Raw genomic sequence first — 23313 nt, forward strand, 5'->3', positions numbered from 1 at the left:
CTAGATCAATGGTTCTCAAGATTTCCTGTCTTTGGCACTTTTTTTGTATTTGACATTAAAACATTAGTTCTTTTAAAAATTTTTACTGACGTGCAGAAGACATACTAAAAAGTGATCAAATCATGTGTTGAACTCAACGAATTTTCACAAACTGAATGTACCTAAAAACCCAGCAGCCAGATCTATTAACAGAACACTACCAGTACTGGAGTAGGGAAACACATCTGCTAAGACTGAAAAATAAGCACTAGCTTGTTTCATTTTAAAAGACAATTTGGGAACACGTGGAAAACATTTCCTCAAATGGGTATGCACCAATCACCCACTGATTGGGTGAAAGGGGTCACCTTTTTGTTTTATGTCACATTTGAGAAGAGCTATTTATTGCCCTGACCTAATTCCTAGAACTATCTTAATGTGTATATGAGAAGAAAGGAGACTCTAGTACGTAAGTGCTCAAAAAATATGAGATGAACAAGTGAATGAACTGAATTTGCATTTGAGAAACTAAGGACATGGGCAGCAAAATGAAGGTCATGGATGCAACTAGCACTATAAATAACCTGCATCCTGGGAAGAATGTTGGAAAAAAACCATACTCAACTATGGTAAAAGGTTTGAATCAAGAGTTCTAAAACTTTTTGTAACTCAATCATTCAAATTATTTTGTAAATTTCAGAATCATATCTGAACTTGGGAAGTGAGAGTTGACAATTCCAAATCATAAAATCGCAAAAGTAGTAAACAACTGGATGGAGGACCAGATTCAGGAAAATGAAAAAGTCATTTAGTATACATATTCTCTGGAAGAAAGCAACAAAAATGTGTAAGCATTTCAGAGAAAATATGGGAAAAGAAGACACAAGTTTTTAATAAGCAAGAAACAATAGAATAACTAGAGTAATAAAGAGTAAGTAGAAACCAACTGCACATACCTTTTATAATTGATATAAGATGTTTAAAATGTCATTGATATCCTGGGTTTTTTGCTTTTTTCTTAATATAGTCCACATTAAAAAAACAAAAACAACAACAAAAAAACACGTTCTGGTTCAACTTCCAGCTATAACACAGTGGAATGCAGCAGACCAACATTTCTGCTGAGGGCAATTAGAAAAGCCAGATAAAAGCCAAAAACATCTGTTGAAGTACCAGGAGAGCTGCTGATTAGTCAGGATTTGAGGAGCCAGACAGCCAGATCTTGGAGAGATAGAAGGCTCACTGAGGTAAGCCCAACTTTCTGCAAGGTCATTTTTCCCTCAAGGGTATTTGCTGATTCCTGGCATGGGGCAAGAAGTTGAGAAGCCAGGCAGAGAACAGCTGCTAAGAAGCAGAGAAGCCTACAGGACTTTAGCCGCTCTTATGGGGCTGTAAAGACACAAGGTGGAGTTCAGGACTAAAAAGACACATGCTGGATGGTCTCAGAGAAGTGAGTCTGACATGAGCTTTTTCCCAGAAGTACTGCTAACTCAGCTGTACAGGGCTAGGGGCTCAGAAGCCGAGGAGAAAGGAAATGAAAAGCAGAATGAGCATCTTTTGCAGAGTAGAGTTTTCAGCAGACTCACACTATAAGAAGACAAAAATTGGAGTTTAGGACCTGCTGAGGTTCTCATCTCAGGCTCTCAGTCAGCACCCCTCGGGATCTAGGGTTGAGGAAACCCAAAAATAGACCAAATCTTAGGTGTCAGCAAAACAGCCTTAACTGGACTGAGTGCCTGATTGGATTGAGGCACTCTCTTTTCTACTGTGGGCAAAGAATATGGTAAATACTCTCATAAGAGAGAAGACATCATTCAGATCATCTTCATACACAATGCCGGACATTTAATAAAATATTGTCAAGCATATGAAGAAAGAAGCCAAGAAGAAAAACAGAAAACATAAACATACTCACAAGTGACCCATACATTGGAGTTATTAAACATGGTCTTTAAAGTGATTGTGATTAATATATTTGAGGAAATAGATGACAAGATGGTGAACCTGTTTTTCAATAATATAATAAAAACTCTAAAACTGAAAAATACAAAATAAAATTAAATTAATAGATTGTGTAATAATAAATTAGACACAGCAAAGAGAGCTAGTGAACCTTAAAATAGCAAAAAATAATCAAACTGAAAATGAGAAAGAGTAAGAATACAGATAATAAAGTAAGGGATACATGGAAGAGAGTAAAAAGTTCTAACATAAAAGACCCAAAAAGAGGGGAAAGAAGGGAGCAAAAATAATATTTGAAACAATAATGGCAGAGAATTATGAGAATTACAAAAAACATCAAGCTTCACAGACTCAAGAAGGGCTGAAAACCCCAAGCAGGATAAACACAAGGAAATAAAATCATGCCTAGAAAAGCTGTTGAAAAACAAATATACAAAGAAAAGTGTTAAAAGTAGGCAAAGAAAAAAAGATGCAACATCAAATAGCAACAGTAAGACTGACAGCCAACTTTTCCAAGAAAGGATAAAAGCCAGAGACAATGGAATGGCATCTTTAAAGTGCTGTGGGGGGCGGGGGGGACTGCATTCCCAGAATTCTATTCATCCAATGAAATTATCTTCAAAAGCAAAGGCAAAGATAATTCATTTCCAGACCCCCCCCCCAAAAAAAACACCTGAGAATATTCTTTTACAGAAAATATGACACAGAGGTACTTGAGTATCACAAAAAAAAAAAAGAAAGAAAGAAAACATGCACTACAAGAAATACAAACGAAGTCTTTTTTTTTTTTTTTTTTTTAATTCAGAAGGAAGAGATCCCCAGGGGGAAACACAGAAATTCAGAAAGTAATGAAAAGCAATGGATAGGGTAAATGTGTGAGTAAACCTAAATGAAAATTGATTGTAAAAAACAATGATGCTAGTGTCTCATGGGGGGTTAAATATAATTTAAATGAATTATAATAATGACACAAGAGGTAGAAGGTGGGGGAGGGAGGATGGATAAGGAGAGGACACAGGGTAGAGTGAAAGTGTTCTCAGAGTCTAACACTGTCTGGAATGTGATAAGTAAAAGCAGCACTGAGGTAATCACATATACACAAAATGAAAAGTAAAATGGGAACAAATGTGTAACATGCTAGCAGAGAGAAAAAAGGGAAAGTTAAAAATAATGCATGATTAGTCCAAAAAATAAAGCAAAAAAAGAAAAGAAGAAAGTGGTACATAAAACAGATGGAACACAAATAGGAAACAAACGTGAATAATTATATTAAATGCTTTAAATACTCAAACTGAAGACCAAAACTGTCAGACTGGATTTTTAAAAGCTCATTTACATGACGCTTAAGAAGATTCAGATTAAACATAAGGGCATAGAAAAACTTAAGTATAAACATGGAAAAAGATATACCATGTACATATTGGCCCAAAGAAAGCTGTTATGGTTCCATTAAAATTAGAAAGGTAGACTTTAAAGCAGGAAGCATTACTAGAGAAAAGGAGAGATACGTCACAATAAAGATACATCAATTCTAAATTTATATAGTATGCACCTAAAAACAGAGCCTCAAAGTTAATAAAAGCAAGAGTTAGCAAATATAAAAAGAAAAAGATGAAATCTATAATCATAATGGGAAAGCTTAACCCTCTCTCAGTAACCAATAGATGAGAAAAAAAATTAGTGGGGATATAGAAGACTTCTACTGTAAGATTTTTAAAACTGACATCCTAGCATATATAGAATGTGTAACCGAACAACCTCAGTATGCGCATTGTTTTAAAGTAGACATACAAGATACATATATAAAAATTGATAATATGCAGGACCCTAAAGCAAGTAGAAAAAATTTTAAAGAACTAAAACCATTCAAAGTATATTCTCTGGAAAAAGAAATAAAGGGAATCCAAATTGGAAAAGAAGAAGTAAAACTGTCACCGTTTACAGATGACATGATACTATACATAGAAAATCCTAAAGATGCTACCAGAAAACTACTAGAGCTCATCAATGAATTCAGTAAAGTTGTAGGATACAAAATTAATGCACAGAAATCTGTTGCATTTCTATACACTAACAATGAAAGATCAGAAAGAGAAATTAAAGAAACAATCCCATTTACCATCACATCAAAAAGAATACCTAGGAATAAACCTACATAACAAGGCAAAAGACCTCTACTCTAAAAACTATAATATGCTGATGAAAGAAATCGAAGATGACACAAACAGATGGAAAGATATACCATGTTCATGGATTGGAAGAATCAATATTGTAAAAATGACTATATTACCCAAGGCAATCTACAGATTCAATGCAATCCCTATCAAATTACCAATAGCATTTTTCACAGAACTAGAACAAAAAAATCTTAAAATCTGTATGGAGGACTTCCCTCGTGGTGCAGTGGTTAAGAATCTGCCTGCCAATGCAGGGGACATGGGTTCGAGCCCTGGTCCGGGAAGATCCCACATGCTGTGGAGCACCTAAGCCCTCGAGCCACAACTACTGAGCCCGCGTGCCACAACTACTGAAGCCTGTGTGCCTAGAGCCCATGCTCCGCAACAAGAGAAGCCACCACAGTGAGAAGTCTGTGCACCACAAGGAAGAGGAGCCCCCACTCACCGCAACTAGAGAAAGTCCGCAAGCAGCAACGAAGACCCAACACAGCCAAAAATAAATAAATTAATTAATTAAATTTGTATGGAGACACAAAAGACGTCAGATAGCCAAAGCAATCTTGAGAAATAAAAACAGACCTGGAGGAATCAGTTTCCCTGATTTCAGACTATACTACAAAGCTACAGTCATCAAAACAGTATGGTACTAACATAAAAACAGACATATAGGTCAATGGAACATGATAGAAAGCCCAGAAATAAACCCACGCACCTATGGTCAATTAATCTATGAAAAAGAAGGCGAGACTATACAATGGAGAAAAGACAGTCTCTTCAAAAATGGTGCTAGGAAAACTGGACAGCTACATGTGAAAAAATAAATTAGAACATTTTTTAACACCATACAAAAATAAACACAATAATTATCTTAAATGTGAATGGATTAAATGCTCCAATCAAAAGACACAGCCTTGCTGAATGGATACAAAAACAAGACCCATATATATGCTCTCTACAAGAGACCCACTTCAGACCTAGGGACACATAAAGACTGAAAGGGAGGGGATGGAAAAAGATGTTCCATGCAAACGGAAATCAAAAGAAAGCTGGGGTAGCTATACTCATATCAGATAAAATAGATTTTAAATAAAGAATGTTACAAGAGACAAGGAAGAACACTACATAATGATCAAGGGATCAATCCAAGAAGAAGATACAACAATTATAAATATATATGCACCCAACATAGGAGCACTACAATACATAAGGCAACTGCTAACAGCTATAAAAGAGGAAATCGACAGTAACAGAGTAATTCTGGGGGACTTTAACACCTCACTTACACCAATGGACAGATCATCCAAAATGAAAATAAATAAGGAAACAGAAGCTTTAAATGACACAATAGACCAGATAGATTTAATTGATATTTATAGGACATTCCATCCAAAAACAGCAGATTACACTTTCTTCTCAAGTGTGCACAGAACATTCTCCAGGATAGATCACATCTATGGTCACAAATCAAGCCTCAGTAAATTTAAGAAAATTGAAATCATATCAAGCATCTTTTCTGACCACAACGTTATGAGATTAGAAATGAATTACAGGGAAAAAAAGTAAAAAACACAAACACATGGAGGCTAAACAATACATTGCTAAATAACCAAGAGATCACTGAAGAAATCAAAGAGGAAATCAAAAAATACCTAGAGAAAAATGATAATGAAAACATCACGATCCAAAACCTATGGGATGCAGCAAAAGCAGTTCTAAGAGGGAAGTTTATAGCTATACAAGCCTACCTCAAAAAAAAAGAAAAATCTCAAGCAAACAATCTAACCTTACACCTAAAGGAACTAGAGAAAGAAGAACAAACAAAACCCAAAGTTAGCAGAAGGAAAGAAATCATAAAAATCAGAGCAGAAATAAATGAAATAGAAACAAAGAAAACAATAGCAAAGATCAATAAAACTAAAAGCTGGTTCTTTGAGAAGATAAACAAAATTGATAAACCATTAGCCAGACTCATCAAGAAAAAGAGGGAGAGGACTCAAATCAATAAAATTAGAAATAAAAAAGGAGAAGTTACAACAGACACCGCAGAAATACAAAGCATCCTAAGAGACTACTACAAGCAACTCTATGCCAATAAAATGGACAACCTAGAAGAAATGGACAAATTCTTAGAAAGGTATAACCTTCCAAGACTGAACCAGGAAGAAACAGAAAATATGAACAGACCAATCACGAGTAAAGAAATTGAAACTGTGATTAAAAATCTTGCAACAAACAAAAGTCCAGGACCAGATGGCTTCACAGGTGAATTCTATCAAATATTTAGAGAAGAGCTAACACCCATCCTTCTCAAACTCTTCCAAAAAATTGCAGAGGAAGGAACACTCCCAAACTCATTCTATGAGGCCACCATCACCCTGATACCAAAACCAGACAAAGATACTACAAAAAAAGAAAATTACAGACCAATATCACTGATGAATAGAGACGCAAATATCCTCAAAAAAATACTAGCAAACAGAATCCAACAACACATTAAAAGGATCATACACCACGATCAAGTGGGATTTATCCCAGGGATGCAAGGATTCTTCAATATATGCAAATCAATCAATGTGATACACCATATTAACAAACTAAAGAATAAAAACCATATGATCATCTCAATAGATGCAGAAAAAGCTTTTGACAAAATTCAACATCCGTTTATGATAAAAACTCTCCAGAAAGTGGGCATAGAGGGAACCTACCTCAACATAATAAAGGCCATATACGACAAACCCACAGCAAACATCATTCTCAATGGTGAAAAACTGAAAGCATTTCCTCTAAGATCAGGAATGAGACAAGGATGTCCACTCTAACCACTATTATTCAACATAGTTTTGGAAGTCCTAGCCATGGCAATCAGAGAGGAAAAAGCAATAAAAGGAATACAAATTGGAAAAGAAGTAAAACTGTCACTGTTTGCAGATGACATGATACTATACATACAGAATCCTAGAAATGCCACCAGAAAACTACTAGAGCTAATCAATGAATTTGCTAAAGTTGCAGGATACAAAATTAATGCACAGAAATCCCCTGCATTCCTATACACTAATGATGAAAAATCTGAAAGAGAAATTAAGAAAACACTCCCATTTACCATTGCAACGAAAAGAATAAAACACCTAGGAATAAACCTACCTAGGGAGACAAAAGACCTGTATGCAGAAAACTATAAGACACTGATGAAAGAAATTAAAGATGATACCAACAGATGGAGAGATATACCATGTTCTTGGACTGGAAGAATCAATATTGTGAAAATGACTATACTACCCAAAGCAATCTACAGATTCAATGCAATCTCTATCAAATTACCAATGGCATTTTTTAAGGAACTAGAACAAATCATCTTAAAATTTATATGGAGACACAAAAGACCCCGAATAGTCAAAGCAGTCTTGAGGGTTAAAAACGGAGCTGGAGGAATCAGACTCCCTGACTTCAGACTATACTACAAAGCTACAGTAACCAAGACAGTATGGTATTGGCACAAAAACAGAAATATAAATCATTAGAACAGGATAGAAAGCCCAGAGATAAACTCACGCACATATGGTCACCTTATTTTTGATAAAGGAGCAAGAATATAGAATGGAGAACAGATATCCTCTTCAATAAGTGGTGCTGGGAAAACTGGACAGCTACATGTAAAAGAATGAAATTAGAACACTCCCTAACACCATACACAAAAATAAACTCAAAATGGATTAAAGGCCTAAATGTAAGGCCAGACACTATAAAACTCTTAGAGGAAAGCATAGGCAGAACACTCTATGACATAAATCACAGCAAGATCCTTTTTGACCCAGCTCCTAGAGAAATGGAAATAAAAACAAAAATAAACAAAAGGGACCTAATGAAACTTAAAAGCTTTTGCACACCAAAGGAAACCATAAACAAGACGAAAAGACAACCCTCAGAATGGGAGAAAATATTCGCAAATGAAGCAACTGACAAAGGATTAATCTCCAAAATTTAAAAGTAGCTCATGTAGCTCAATATTAAAAAAACAAACAACCCAATCCAAAAATGGGCAGAAGACCTAAATAGACATTTCTCCAAAGAAAATATACAGATTGCAAACACACACATGAAAGGATGCTCAACATCACTAATTATTAGAGAAATGCAAATCAGAACTACAATGAGGTATCATCTCACACCAGTCAGAGTGGCCATCTTCAAAAAATCTACAAACAATAAATGCTGGAGAGGGTGTGGAGAAAAGGGAACCCTCTTGCACTGTTGGTGGGAGTTTAAATTGATACAGCCACCTTGGAGAACAGTATGGAGGTTTTTCCTTAAAAAACTAAAAATAGAACTACCATACAACCCAGCAACCCCAGTACTGGGCATATACCCTGAGAAAACCATAATTCAAAAGAGTCATGTTCCAGAATGCTCATTGCAGCTCTGTTTACAATAGCCAGGACATGGAAGCAACCTAAGTGTCCATCAACAGATGAATGGATAAAGAAGATGTGGCACATATATACAATGGAATATTACTCAGCCATAAAAAGAAATGAAACTGAGTTACTTGTAGTGAGGTGGATGGACCTAGAGGCTGTCATACAGAGTGAAGTAAGTCAGAAAGAGAAAAACAAATACCGTATGCTAACACATATATATGGAATCTAAAAAAAAAAATGGTTCTGAAGAACCTAGGGGCAGGACAGGAACAAAGACGCAGACGTACAGAATGGACTTGAGAACATGGAGAGTGGGAAGGGTAAGCTGGGACGAAGTGAGAGAGTGGCATGGACATATATATACTACCAAATGTAAAATAGCTAGCTAGTGGGAAGCAGCTGCATTGCACAGGAAGATCAGCTCGGTGCTTTGCGACCACCTAGAGGGGTGGGATAGGGAGGGTGGGAGGGAGACGCAAGAGGGAGGAGATATGGGTATATATGTATATGTATATCTGATTCACTTTGTTATAAAGCAGAAACTAACACACCATTGTAAAACAATTATACTCCAATGAAGACGTTAAATAAAGAAAGAAAGAATACTGAAAACCAAAGATATCAGCTTCCATCTCGAGAAAGTAGAAACATTTCAGAATAAGAACCGTAGTGTGTAAAAGTAAATAACAATGAAAAAGGCAATAATTCATGAGCAAAAAAAACAAATGTATAATACAAAAAACAACCAAATCAAAAAAGCTTGGGAATTCCCTGGCTGTCCAGTGGTTAGGACTTGGTGGTTTCACTGCCATGGCCTGGGTTCAATCCCTGGTCGGGGAACGGCAAGCAGTGGTGCACAGCAAAACAAAACAAAACAAAACAAAAAAAAAAAAAAAACTACCTCTTGCCCAAGATTAATAAAATTTATAAAATCTTTGCAATATGAGAATTACCAGTATAAAAAACAGAAATATCAAAATCAGGAATAAAAAGTAGGGACAAGACCACACAACCTACAGATATGAAAAAGATCATAAGAGGATATAAAGAAAACCTTATGTCAATAAATTTGAAAGTTCAGGTGAAATGGACAAATTCTTAGAAAAACACAACTTACTAAAACACAAAAAGAAATAGGAAATCTAAATAAATCTATACCTTTTAAAATAAAAGAATCCATATTTTAAAACTTTCCCACAACAAAATTTCCAGGCTCAAATGGTTTCACCAGTGAATTCCTCCCGACATTTAAAGAATAATTCCAATCTTACAGAACTCTTCAGGAAAACAGAATAAAGAAGAATTACTTCCTAACTTGTTTTATAAGTTCAGCAAAACCTTAATGTCCAAACCTGGCAAGGGCACCACAACAATAGAAAATTACAGGTTAATCTCTCTCATGTACAAAAATATGCCTCTATAAAATATTAGCAAGTGGAATCCAGCAAATATATGCAAAGCATAAAATATCACAGCTAAGTTGAGTTTACTCAGTAATGCAAAGTTAAACACTCAAAATTCAATGTAAAAATAAAACAAACAAATAAATGTAACAAAAACAGAAACAGACTCACAGATACAGAGAACAAAGTAGTGGTTACCAATAGGGTGAGGGAAGGGGGAAGGAGCAAGATAGGAATAGAGTATTAAGAGGTACAAACTGCTATGTGAAAAATAAATAAGCTATAAGTATATTGTGCAGCACAGGGAATATATCCAATATGTTATAACAACTTTAAATGGAGTATAATCCCTAAAAATTTTGAATCACTATGTTGTACATCTAAAACATATAATATTGTAAATCAGCTATACTTCAATTTTTTAAAAGATCATTTGAAAAAAATCAGTGTAATTCACCATATTAACAGAATAAAACAGAACAGTCATATGATCATCACAAAACAGGAAAACATTTGATAAAACTCAGTACCAATTCATGATAAAAACCTGGCACACTAGGAACAGAAGTTAACTTTCTTAATCTGATATAAAAGTGTCAACGTAAATCCTACATCAAATATTGTACTTAATGGTGAAAGACTGATAGCTTCTCCTCTGAGATAAGGAACAAGATAAGGCTACTCACCATCACCACTTTTATTCAACATTGTGAGAGAGAGCATAGCTAGTGTAATAATACAAGGGATAAAAAGTGTAAGGATTGAGGGCTTCCCTGGTGGCACAGTGGTTGAGAATCTGCCTGCCAATGCAGGGGACACGGGTTCGAGCCCTGGTCTGGGAAGATCCCACATGCTGCGGAGCAACTGGGCCCGTGAGCCACAATTACTGAGCCTGTGCATCTGGAGCTTGTGCTCCACAACAAGAGAGGCCGCGATAGTGAGAGGCCCGCACACCGCGATGAAGAGTGGCCCCCGCTTGCCACAACTAGAGAAAGCCCTCGCACAGAAACGAAGACCCAACACAGCCATAAATAAATAAAAACACACATTTAAAAAAAAAAAAGTGTAAGGATTGGAAAGTAAGAAATACAACTGTCAGGGAGGGGGAAGGGTAAGCTGGGACAAAGTGAGAGAGTGGCATGGACATATATACACTACCAAATGTAAAACAGATAGCTAGTGGGAAGCGGCCGCATAGCACAGGGGGATCAGCTCGGTGCTTTGTGACCACCTAGAGGGGTGGGATAGGGAGGGTGGGAGGGAGACGCAAGAGGGAGGAGATATGGGGATGTATGTATATGTATAGCTGATTCACTTTGTTGCAGGGCAGAAACTCACACACCACTGTGGAGCAGTTATACTCCAATAAAGATGTTAAAAAAAAAAAAAGAAAAAGAAATACAACTGTCTTTATAGAAAACCAACTACCTACAAAAATCTAAAAACTATTTAATAAGTTAATTTAGGAAGGTCACTGAAATAAGGTCAACAAATAAAAATCAACTATATTTCTATATTCTAACAGCAAACAATTAGAAAATGAAATTTTAAAATGCCAGTTACAGTAGCATAAATATATATTACCAGTGACATCATTTTTTTTAGATTTATAACACCTATATCCTAGTATTTCTGCCCTTAAAGAGGGCAGTTTATGCTCACCTCAATCTCGTTGTAGATTGTTCTAATTTTATTAAAGGAACCAGAAATATAGAATTGAATATATAATCTCCAAAAGTTTTGATGTTGGCTGAAATTCTTTTAAATTATTAAAGAGGTAAAAATGAAGTCATTTTGTATACTCTGAGTAACACACATATATACAAATATAAAAATATTTTGTATTTCCTTGTTTAGTATCTCAAAATGAAATTTAAAGATAAAATAACCTACCTAACACACAATTAAACAACAATAACTATACCACACATACCAACAACAATGTAAAAGAGAAAGGAAAGTTAATAGTCAATATAGCAAAACAATATGGATTTCAATATGCAAATACTCAAGCAAGACTGTATTAGATGACATTAATAATCAGATACATGTAAGGGTACATAGATTGAATGAGACAAGTGTGTCGTATTGATGTCTCAAACCACTTTGGGTAAGTGATTTTTCCAAACAAAATTAAGTATAATCTTTCCTTGCTTTTACACAACATTTTTAATCCCGGAAACTTCAGTGTATATGTAATACCAACTTATATTCTAGGCTCAGAAAAGTCTAGAGGGTTTTCACTTACGTCTTCAGCAAAACATCTGAAAGTTGCACAGGACAAGAGATAATTCATCATTAAATGGAACAGTCCGGAACATTGCAGGACATCTATCATTTCTGGTTTCTGCCCAGTGAATGCGCTAGAGCCCCTTGCATATTTCTAGTATGTTCCACAGGAAGCAGTATTGTGTCCATTTGAGAAGCAATGGCATAGTCCAGGCTCTAAACCCAGCTTTATCTCATGCTAGCCCTGAAAGCTGAGAACTCACTCAGCCATTTACAGATCACCCCAACCAATACACATCGTTTGCCAGCCCTACGCAGTCCCAAGCAGCAAGGACAAAAATCTTGAAAGAATTTGAGTCTTCTCTAAAAGTAGTCATGGTTGTTAAAAAAAAAAAAACCACATTTTTGGATTTCCTTGCACTTACTTCATTTTGAATTACAGATTGGGGGATGTACACCATAGTGTCTTAAGTATTTAGGGTTTAAAAGCCTGGATCTCACCATATTCAAACTCCCAATCAGATTCTGTAATAACTTTCAGGAAAAAATCAAATTCTTTCAGGAATCAGTGTGCTCTAATCCTAGTTTTACCATGTTAAAATGTTATGCATAACTTTATTTGCTCACAAAATGTCATGTTTGTTATTTTGAAATAAAACATAGAAAAATAACAGAAAAAAATTGAAAAGAGAACTATTTGCCCTAAACTGTTGTAGGAAAAAAAAATGTTTCCACCCAAATTTTCAAACTCTCCACTCCTATTCTTTCGTATCTCTGCTTCTAAAACCTTGCTGCATAAAAGAGAGAACTTACAAAATACAAGGAAAATTTGCAGCTGAACTTAGAGTTAAAATGCTTATTTTCCAAATAAACACAATCTAGAAAAATACACAAAAGCCATCATTTTCTATGGTTCACATTTCCCTTTTTATAATAAGTAAATTAATTCTAGTAATAAATGATGTTGAAAACGTTATTAAAAACTCTGCAATTTCCCCACGCTACTTGTTCTCAAAGCCCTTGCCTACCTTGTGAATGGTTTTGAAAGTAAAATGACCTGGGTTTGAATCCCAGCTCTGCCACTTATTAGCTATGTGCCCTGTAAAAAGTTCTTAATCCATTTCTTTACATGTAAAATACCCCCAACCTTGCAGTGCTGTGACAATGTGTAAAGTACCTTGAAAAGAGCTTTTCACATACTACTTGTTCATTAAATAGGAGCTAGGGCTGTTATTATTATAATTAGCTGTCATGCTTGCCAATACCTACTTATTAACTCATTCAACTATTTTATTCTGAGTTGTCTCATACAGAATTTTTTTTTCTGGTTTGCAAAGCATTTTGAGATATGCTGGGTAAATGTTATACAATGCCTTTTGTGTTTAAAAGCCTCACTGGACTGTCTTAAGACAAGATGTACTAAAAAGAGAAAAAAGAAAGAAAGGCATTTATTAAACCACAGCTCAACATTTACAGAACACTAGTCATGTGATGGTAGCTTATAAAAATTCAGTTTTTGCCTACCAACAGCCTGATGATTTATTTGTCCCTGTCAACCTCTTAAAATTTTACCTGGTTCTTGTTTTCAGTCTTTTCAAGGAGAGTTGACTTCCAAACAATGCACAATATTTTAATAGTTTTCCTGTGGTAATTTTCAGCACAAAGACTCTAATTTTTAGATATTTATGTTTTATATTCAGGTCACCAACTGGCACTTTGGAACCTACAAATAGTTCTCATGGTATAGTTACCATGGTCACACGTTCTCTTCAACATGCTCACACACCCCAACTCACCTCTCACACTCAGCTGGTCCTGTCAACACACACCCATCTCCCAGCTCTGAAAGGATTCTTTGATCCCTAAGAGGTTAGCTTAGAAGGGCCTTGGGGAAAACACCATAATTCATAACCTATTTGGGGTCTTAGACCCCTTGGAAATTCTGAGGAAAACTACTGACATTCTCAACATACATAAACAAAAATGGACTGCATTTCATAGACTCCTTGACAAACTAGAAAGCTATGATTGATTTCAGTGTTTCTCAAACTCTTTTGACTGGGATTCACAGTGAGAAACAGATCGGACATCAATACAGCCTATATCTACATACATAAACAAACATAAACATCTAAAACAGAAGTTACAGGAAACAATTATTTACACTTACCATATGCAATGGTTTCTGACATTTTCTACTCTATTTCATCTTTCTAAAAGGTTGCTTGAGACTCACTAAATTGCTTTCTTACCACCCACAATCTGAAGAACAGTGATCTGGTCTAACAGTTCTCCATTTTAGAGATAAGGAAACAGGTCCGAAGAAATAATGGGTATTGTGCTAGGTCACCAATGAGTTAGTGGCAAAACAAGCCAGAACCTAAACATCCTGACTTCCAACCAAGGCTCCTTCCAAAACAAAGTGAAACGAAAAATCTAAATACCAACTCCCCTAAAAAAGCAGCTGGGGATTTGAAGCTTAAAGCATCCTGCCTGATACACTGAGAAACTGGGAGTGTTTCAATTCCAAATGATGGTGAATATTAACCTAACATGAGCCTCCAGCTCAGGCAGCCTTAACTTTTTCTAAACCATGCCCCTGGCCTAGCATGACATGGCACATAAGCACATTTTTTTCTTTCCAGAAACCTTTTCTCCAGCTACTGAAAACGACACAGGAAAGGCCAACATTCTCCCTGAGTTTATTTAAAATATTCTGATTACACAGACACAGGTTTTATTTGTCCATGAGAGCTTGGCTTAGAAACAGCAGTAGACAGGCACTCTTTGCATTTACCAGAGCCATGCAAATCTGTTTTCCTCCCCGCTAAGGTTGTTTAATCAAAATTTAAACATCAAAACCGCAGAGATCGCTATGTGGATGTGAATGATCCAGAGCCTATTAGACGTTAATCTACCGACACCAGCTACCCCAGACCCTTTTAAAGCCTCAGTTATAGAAAGTGAGATTGCTTAAGAGCCTTCATTACAAGCAGCGTGATAAGATTAAAATACCAGCCTTCCTACCGGCATCAGGCTGTGTGTGGTTTTGATTTGTTTGCTTGGTTGCTTTTTGTTTGTTTTTAATATGGAATAAACATCACTGTCCATTACAAGATGAGAATCTTATAACATGCCAGAGAGTGTGGCTGAGGACTGGGCTGGTGAAGGCCAAGCGGGCGGCCCTGCATGCAGTTAGGAGAAGGCTTGGGGCCTGGGCGTTCTCACCGATGACGAGAACCACCCAGCTCGGGTGTTGCGGAGGGTCGGTGGGCGTGAGCAACCTGCTCCGGCGCTGTGTGCCAGCCTCCACCCGGTGCCCAAGGGCAAAATGCTGGGGCCTCCTTAAAGCAGAGCGCGCTGGGAGGAGAGTAAGGGGTGGAAATTGCTGCAGAGAGGCTTGAGGTGAGATCAGCGAACGCCTGCTGGGGAAAAGGGGGGCGGGCAAACCCTAAAATTAGCTGGGGGGAGGCAGGGGCTGGGCCAGGCTACGCGGAGATGGCTCGGCAGCTGCCCCGGAGCTTTCCCGGGAGCCCAGCCGCCCTGCGCCTTCCTCCTGCGGCAGGACCAGGAGCAGCACCTACGCAACACCAAGGAAGGGCTCCTTCCTGGAAACAGGTTTGGGGAGCGCGTGTAGCCTCCCGAGCCTTGGGATCTATCGCTCCTCCCCCATTTGCGGCAGAAAATGTTAAGGACCCTCGGAATTTGAAACCCCAGAATCCTCCAGAATCCTTGTTGTTGAACTGAATATTTATTTGGCTGGCTCATTTTAGAGACCTGTCCTTTCCTGAGTTTTCATTTAAATCTGTTTCTCTCCTCCCCCATGCCTCAAGCGGAATTGGCAGGGGGCGCCGGGGCGGGGAGGCGGGGAGGGAGTGCGAAGGGGGGTTGTTACCAGGGATCTAGGGGATGGAGGCTAGCAGAGTGGGGGGAGTTTGCATCTGAATATCTCTCTGCAAGACAAACACTTCTGAAGGTCAGTGACGGCTCCCCATTGGATCCTCCCGAAAAGGTGACTGTTCATTAAAGGCTTCTCCGTCTACATTTTTCTTAAGAACCCAAACTGTAAAAGTCCAAAGTATTTCAGATATTGCAATTGCAATAATGCACTGGAAACCTATACATTAATTAAGTATTCTGAACACTTCCAAAATAAAAGGTAACTATTACAAGGAAACCTATGAAATGTAAATATGTGTTACTCAGCCAAGATTCAATGAAGAATGCAAAAATGTTATATTTAGTAGCACAAAAATGGAAAACTGAATGACAATATTTGGAAACCAGAAATCAGTTATTTTTAAAAGTCATGTTTATTATTATATACTAGAATTTTAAAATAATATATGCACACTAATTTTAAATCAGCCATTTAATATACACTAAACATGTCCATGGAGTGACATCTTATCCCTAGCCTCTTTTACCTCCCCGCTGCAGTCGGCCCCTTACCTTTATTTTCAGAATCTTTCATTCTCTCCTTCCTCCCTCTGCTGCAGAGGAGCAGGAAAGTCCGGCTGGTTCTGCAACCCCGACTTTGGATTTGTCATTCAGACAGTCAGCGGTCTTGGGGGAGAAATCCCTCAGCCGAGGGGCACCGGTCTCTGATAATTGCATGCAAGTCAGTGTGCAGGGTTATAATTTTGCTTATGCTGGAGCAGAAAGGATGGGGATGAAGACAGACGTAAACACAAATTCCAAAACATGGCATGGAACTGGATCTGGAGCCTAGGCTTGCCTTTCCTTGCAGTAGGTTAGGGCATCAACTGTTTAGTGCCTCCCTGTCTCTGGAGAGATTTGATTCAAGTTGAAAGAGGACCACGTGTGCCGTGCACCAAGCTTATTCTCAAATGGAGACCTTCACTTTGGAGGGGGATTAAGAGCCCTGTGCTTGTTTCCTCTTACATATTCATTCATTCAGCAAACACTTCTTTTACCTCTCTGTGGACCAGGCTCTATGCTAAGTACTGCGGACAGAACAGTGACGGGAACCAGCCCCAGTCCTCAAGCCACTCACCAGCTGTTACAATGCAGAGGCATACAGTGCCATCCAATGACCTATGTCTGCTGCATGGACCTGGGTTATTGAACCCATTTCATGCAGGTGTAAGTTGGTACGCAAGGCTTTAGTGATTGGTTTTAAGCCACTGGATGGCTGAGACAGAAATGGATCTGTGGAAGCCAGACCAAACCCCCTCTCTGTTAGACAGCAAGGAGTACTCAAGCAAATCTTTCAATCATCCAATGCAAGCTTACTTTCAATCATTACATAGCTCAGATTCATTCCTTCGTTCATTCACTCAACAACGGTTATTTGTGCCAGGCACAACTCCACCTGTTAGCGATTCAAGAGTGCAGGAAACAGACCAAGTCCCTGCTCTCGTGGCTATCACGTTTGGGTGGGAGGATCCAGACAGGCCATACACAAACAAATATAAACATATAATAAACGGCAGTAAATGCTGTAAAGAAAACTGAAGCATGATAATGAGGTAACAGAGCTGCCATTTTAGATAGCGTGGCCAGGGGAGGTGCCATTGAACTTATTTTACGGAAAATGAATCAGTCATCACAGTCCCTTCCAAACACCTTCACTTAGAAATTGTTTTTTGAGTTCCGAACCCTCACAACCTCCTCTGCTCCAAGCGCACTCACTGATGGGTAGTGTTTATTCCCCATTATACAGACTGGTAAACTGACATCCAGAATGATGAACTGACCCAATCCAGGACCTCACTCCCCTCCAAGCTGGAAGAAGAGCAACAAAAAGAAATGCACCAACCTGTTGCGCTCATCCCCAGAAATTGCTGGGCTAAGTACAATACTGAAAAGGAAAATTTGCCAGAGTAGGAGGTGAGATAAGAGGGTTGAAGACCTATCTCTACCACTATTACCTGAGTGGCGTAGAGCAGGTGATTTAACCTCTCTGGCACCAGTTTCCTCATCTGTAAAGTGGGGCTAATCAACCGTGCCCTGTTCATGTTCCAGGCTGTTCAGAAGATCAAAAGGGAGAACAGATGTGGTACTTTGTAAACTAAGTTCTATATAAGTGTGAAGTATAATTATCAACATACTTGGGCACATTAAGAGAACTAATTGCTAGTGTTTACCTGCTCATTACTGCAGCCCGAGAGTCAAATATAGCTATAGAGCGAAAGCTTGTCGTGGCCACTAGAGGTCCTGGAGTTGATTTCTAGCTGCCACAATTTAAAGACTCCCTGAAAGTTTGGGGAAATTTTATTTTGTTTTTGTTCCCATCTTTCCTTGACAGTGGATAATATCCTTATGCTCATCCTTGACAACTTAAGGCCAATGAGGAAAATCTGCCTTCACTGGCCACCAAATGAGCCATGTTGGCCCATAAACCACATCAAAGAAATGGGCATCTCCATCTCCAAGGACCAAGGCCAGGGCAGCCAAAACGTGCCGAGTTAGGAGCACCTTTAGGGGCAGATAGGGTGAAGAAGGGGGTGATGAGAAGACACCATCCGTGTACTCTTTCATCCAATAAACATTCATTATGCCAGACACTGCTCTGAAGACTGAGAATGACACAGTGCTGAACAAAACATTCTGTCCTCAAAGAGCTTGTGGTCTCAGAACAAGAGGTTTCTACAACCTATGCTGATTTACTGAGTTAGGCTGAGGACTGGGTCTGAATAGTAGGGCAAGGGCTATAAGGCAGGAGAGACCAGGTTCAAACATGGGCTCTGCCATTTCCTGGCTCCTAGAGGAAGCTGGGATACGTTCCTGCACCTCTCTAAGTCTCCCTTTCCTGATCTGTAAGATGAAGGTACTAAAGGCACCTACCTCCTAGGGTAGGATGAGGCTCAAATGAGTTAATGCATGTAAAGTACACAGCACAAAGCCTGACACATTAAGGGAGGGCTCCATAAATGCTGTAAGACTAATATTATCACCTACTGACCTGGATCAAGTGTACCCCTCTGCACCTCAGTTTCCTCATAAAATGCAGAAAATAATAACTAGTTTATATGGCTATTGTGAGAATTACATATCAGGAAGAAGATAAAGCCCTGGTGTAAAGGATTAGCTCACCCCCTGCCAGGCTCACTCAAGGCCCTTTTTAATCAAGCAGGCTCCCCAGGAAAAAAGACAAAGTCTGGGAGGAGTGAGGAAGTGGGAGAGAGCCTGCCATTTATATTAACAAGGAAGCAATGTTTTTCCAAGAGTATGATCATTTCTAGGGTTACCTGCATTTTACTCAACACTGTACTTTGAAAAGTTTCAAAATACAAAAAGTTGGAAGAATTGCATGGCAAACATCTTCAAGTACATTTTGCTAAATTTGCTTTGTCACATAGATGTTCATATTTCTATTCATCCTTAATAGGTTTTTTTTAAATTAAGTTGAAAGAGATTTGAAGTCCTCTTCAGATAAGAAGAGCCTTTATTTTCCCTCATGATACAAATTTTACAGAAGCCTTACACTGCCTGATTCTGTGGCCATTCCAAGCAGGGTCAGGTGAATTCTTAGAAGCCTTGTCTTGCCCACAGTAAACCTCAAGGACACACCCAGTTGAGGGGCAAGGATGGACTCAAGCCTTGGAGCCTTCCAGAACAAGGCACTGCCTCATGCTTCCAATAAACTGGTACCAACAACCATTATAAACATCCATTCATGGAAACGATGGTCCATCTCAATAACCGGGTTCAGGGAAAGCTTCAGGCAGGCTCCACTGGCCACAAGTCCCTTCACAGCTCTGCACAGTCCTTGTCTTGTTGGATGCCACTTCTGAGTCATTAGACCAGTGAGTCATGCCCAGCAAGGGAGGCCATCTTGAGAGCAAAACCAAAGAGAATTTTCAAGAACAATGAGTGACACCCTGAATTGAAAGAGAATAAGGCTCTTCATTGTCCTAGCAAAACAAAAATGAAAGAAAAAAACGCTGCTGTTAACACTGTGGGTTCAACTTCCCAGCTGTAAATTTTACTCCGAAGAAAAACTCAGCAAAAAAAGCTTTTATATTCCCTTGGAAATTTGAGAGCAAAAGAGACTGGGAGGATATTTCTCAAATTGGGCAGACCTAATGATCTTTCGGTAACTTGCCTGGACCCTCTGTTCTGGATTAGTCATTCATTTCCAAAACATGCCAGGGTGGGGTGACAGGAGAACGACTTCACCTGCACCACCACATTCGGTCTTCCCCCAGCCATGCCTGTCTGGTTTGCTCAGAGCATCCAAGTGGCCGTAAGCGAGATGAACTGGAGTGAGAAAACTGCTGACTGGGGGCTGGGGAGGGGATGGGGGTTTGTGATTCGGGTCACCGCAGAGAAGGGCAGCATGACTATAAGAAAAGCTGGGTGTGCTCCGATGAAGCCAAGCCACAAGGCAAGGGGAAGAGCATTAATACATGGAGTACCCACTGTGTGCCAGGCGATCTTCTTACCATCATCACCATACTTTTAAAGAGAACTTATTTGCCAAGCGTGGCCTTTAAAGCAAGGACTTTCAGAGCACACTGCCTGGGTTTGGATCCCAGCTTACTAGTTGCGTAACTTTGGAAACGTTACTTATCCTTTTTGTGTTTCGGTCTTCTCATTCATAAAATAGACACTGTAAAACAGGGTTATTGTAAGAATTAAATAAAATTAAAATATTCACAGGTTTAGGACCACGGCTGGCACACGGTAAGCAATGCGTGCACATTAACGCTTGCCAGTCCGTCTTTTTTTTTTTTTTCGCCATGTATTTCTTCTTTAGGTCTTTTTTTTTTTTTTTTTTTTTTTTATTTTTGGCTGTGTTGGGTCTTCGTTTCTGTGCAAGGGCTTTCTCTAGTTGCGGCGAGCGGGGGACACTCTTCATCGCGGTGCACGGGCCTCTCACTGTCGCGGCCTCTTGTTGCAGAGCACAGGCTCCAGACGCGCAGGCTCAGTAGTTGTGGCTCACGGGCCTAGTTGCTCCGCCAGTCTGTCTTTTTTCGATGAGAAAAATTGAGGCAGAAAGAAGAAAGGAGACTTGCCAAAGGACACATAGCAAAAAAGTAGCAGAGCCAGGATATTGCCCGTCATTTACTTCCCACAACACCCCTGTGAGGGAAGTGACATCATCTTCCTTCTACTGATGAGAGCTTGGAAGCCCAAGAGCTCAGGAAGCTCCTCATCGCACAAGCTGGCAAATGGGAGAGTTAAGACTGAAAAACCCACACTGTCTTTAAAGCCTTTGCACATCCCACTAGGCCAACGGTTCTCAAAGGTTAGCACACACCAGAATTACGGCAGGGCTTGGTAAAGCACAGGTTGCTGGGTCCCACCTCCAGAGGCTCTGCTTTGGTAGCTCTGAGGTGGGAGCCAAGAATTTGCATTTCTAGCAAGTTCCAGGAGACATTGTTGCTGCTGGTCTGGAGACAACCCTTGGAGAACTACTACTCTGCAATCAGGCACCTGTATGCAGAACAGAGGGTAGGAGAAGGTACGGGGCCTAAAGGGTATAGGTCCCACTCCGGCAAAGGGTTGGTTACTTCACAGAGCCTAGCAAATATATTTTGCATTTATATGGTCCTTTAACAGTCATGATATCATTTGATCTTTCCAATATCCCTAGGTAGTGATCATTATCTCCATTCAATGTGATTTGTTTTTAGGGACACCTGGCCAGAAAATGGCAATGAGAGAATAAACCACAGGTCACCTGACAAGTGTTCTGTCCTTTCCTCCAGGTAACTAGTCCTGGAAAGCAATACCTGCGGATGGAGACTGACTCCAGGTCCAAGCTGCGTCTTCCCAGGGAATAACTGCAGTTCAGGAAAGGGCACTTCGGCCCACCAGGGTTTGCAGGAGGCAATTTCTGGGGGAAAGAGCTCAGGACTGGTTTTCTACCGTCATTTCAAGGACTAGGAAAGCCTACTGCTCACAAAATACTTCCACCAACTATCCGCTCCCTTCTCTATAACCTAAAGCTTTGATATTTGATGTAAATCTGGTTCTCTGCAAAAGCTGGAAGCAATTTAGGGGGTTAATTTCTACTGGACACAGCTTGTTCATTTAGAACAGCTTGCATGGTTAGTAGATTTTTTAAAGTTGCTTGGACGTATAAGCCAGTAAATCATTGGTATCCAGAATATTTCAAGAACTACTATGAGCAGATTAAAAAAAAAAACATGAACCACCAAGAAAAAAAAAAATGGGAAAAGACATAAACAGGTGTTCACACATGTCTTGGTCACACACGGCCAATATTCATGTGAAAAGATCTCCAGCTTCATTATTCGTCAGGGAAATTCAATAAAAAAGCACCATGCAGTACCACTTCAAAAAAGTCTGACAGTACTGAGTATTAGCAAGGAAGTAAGGAATCAATATATACATCCCAGAGGATTCATTCATTACTTAACCATTCATTCATTATTATCCAATAAATAAATAAACATATTTATTGAATGTCTCCTATATTCAGATACAATATTAAGCTGAACAGATGCCAGGGGTCCCCAGAAGCTATGCTACTTCTCATCTGCAGCCTCCTGCTGAAAAAAAAAGGAAGGGAGGGAAGAAAGAAGGATACTGATGTAGAAGGCCTTCTGGTTGGTCCAGAAGGGATGGCGGCCCCTGAGGAGCTTCCAGCCATGTTTTATTCCCACCACTCATTGAACTTTCCATATTTGGGGTGTGATCATATGGTGCAATATCTGGACTAATATTAATAAAACTAACAACCACCACCTTGTGAGCTACTATGTACCAAGCACTTTATATACAATAACCCATGTAATCATCACAGGAACATTATAACATAGGAATATCATCCTTATTTTACATATGATAGACAACCGAGTTTTAGAAAGATTTAGCACCCTGCCCAAGATCACACAGCTTATTAGTGTGCCACTTATTAGTGGCAGATTCAAATCATCATCTGTCTGGCACCAAAGCATATGATTGTAGATGCCCCAAGTGATGTTGACATCATCATGAGAAATTCAGGCCACCTTTAAGAAAAATTAAATAAAATTGGGATATGGATTTCATTCACTGCACAATATTTATTAATTTTACTTCTTCCATCCATGAGTATAGATACTGGAACATGTTTATTTTGTGCCGATGTGGCAGAAAGGAAGCTGTGTGGGTAGTCAGGCCTGAACTGGCCACACACCAGTCCTATGACCTCTTGCAAGTTAC

The 23313-nt window shown here is 39.0% G+C and overlaps 1 protein-coding gene across 6 annotated transcripts in view; it reads right to left on the minus strand.

Annotated features, from left to right (window-relative positions):
* DNAJC6 (DnaJ heat shock protein family (Hsp40) member C6) overlaps positions 1–23313 on the minus strand; it is a 166132-nt gene that overhangs the window by 131774 nt on the left and 11045 nt on the right. Inside the window, exon 1 of one of the 6 annotated variants that reach the window (XM_082453393.1) lies at positions 16624–16775. The exons of the other annotated variants lie outside the window; for them this stretch is intronic. Coding sequence (XP_082309519.1) covers positions 16624–16645 — 22 coding nt within the window. The 5' untranslated portion in view covers positions 16646–16775. Of the gene's footprint in view, positions 1–16623; positions 16776–23313 lie in introns of those variants that run through there. 6 annotated transcript variants of the gene reach the window in all.

The sequence above is a fragment of the Balaenoptera physalus genome (assembly GCF_965194825.1).
Source record: "Balaenoptera physalus genome assembly, chromosome: 1".
NCBI classification, from domain to species: Eukaryota; Metazoa; Chordata; class Mammalia; order Artiodactyla; family Balaenopteridae; genus Balaenoptera; species Balaenoptera physalus.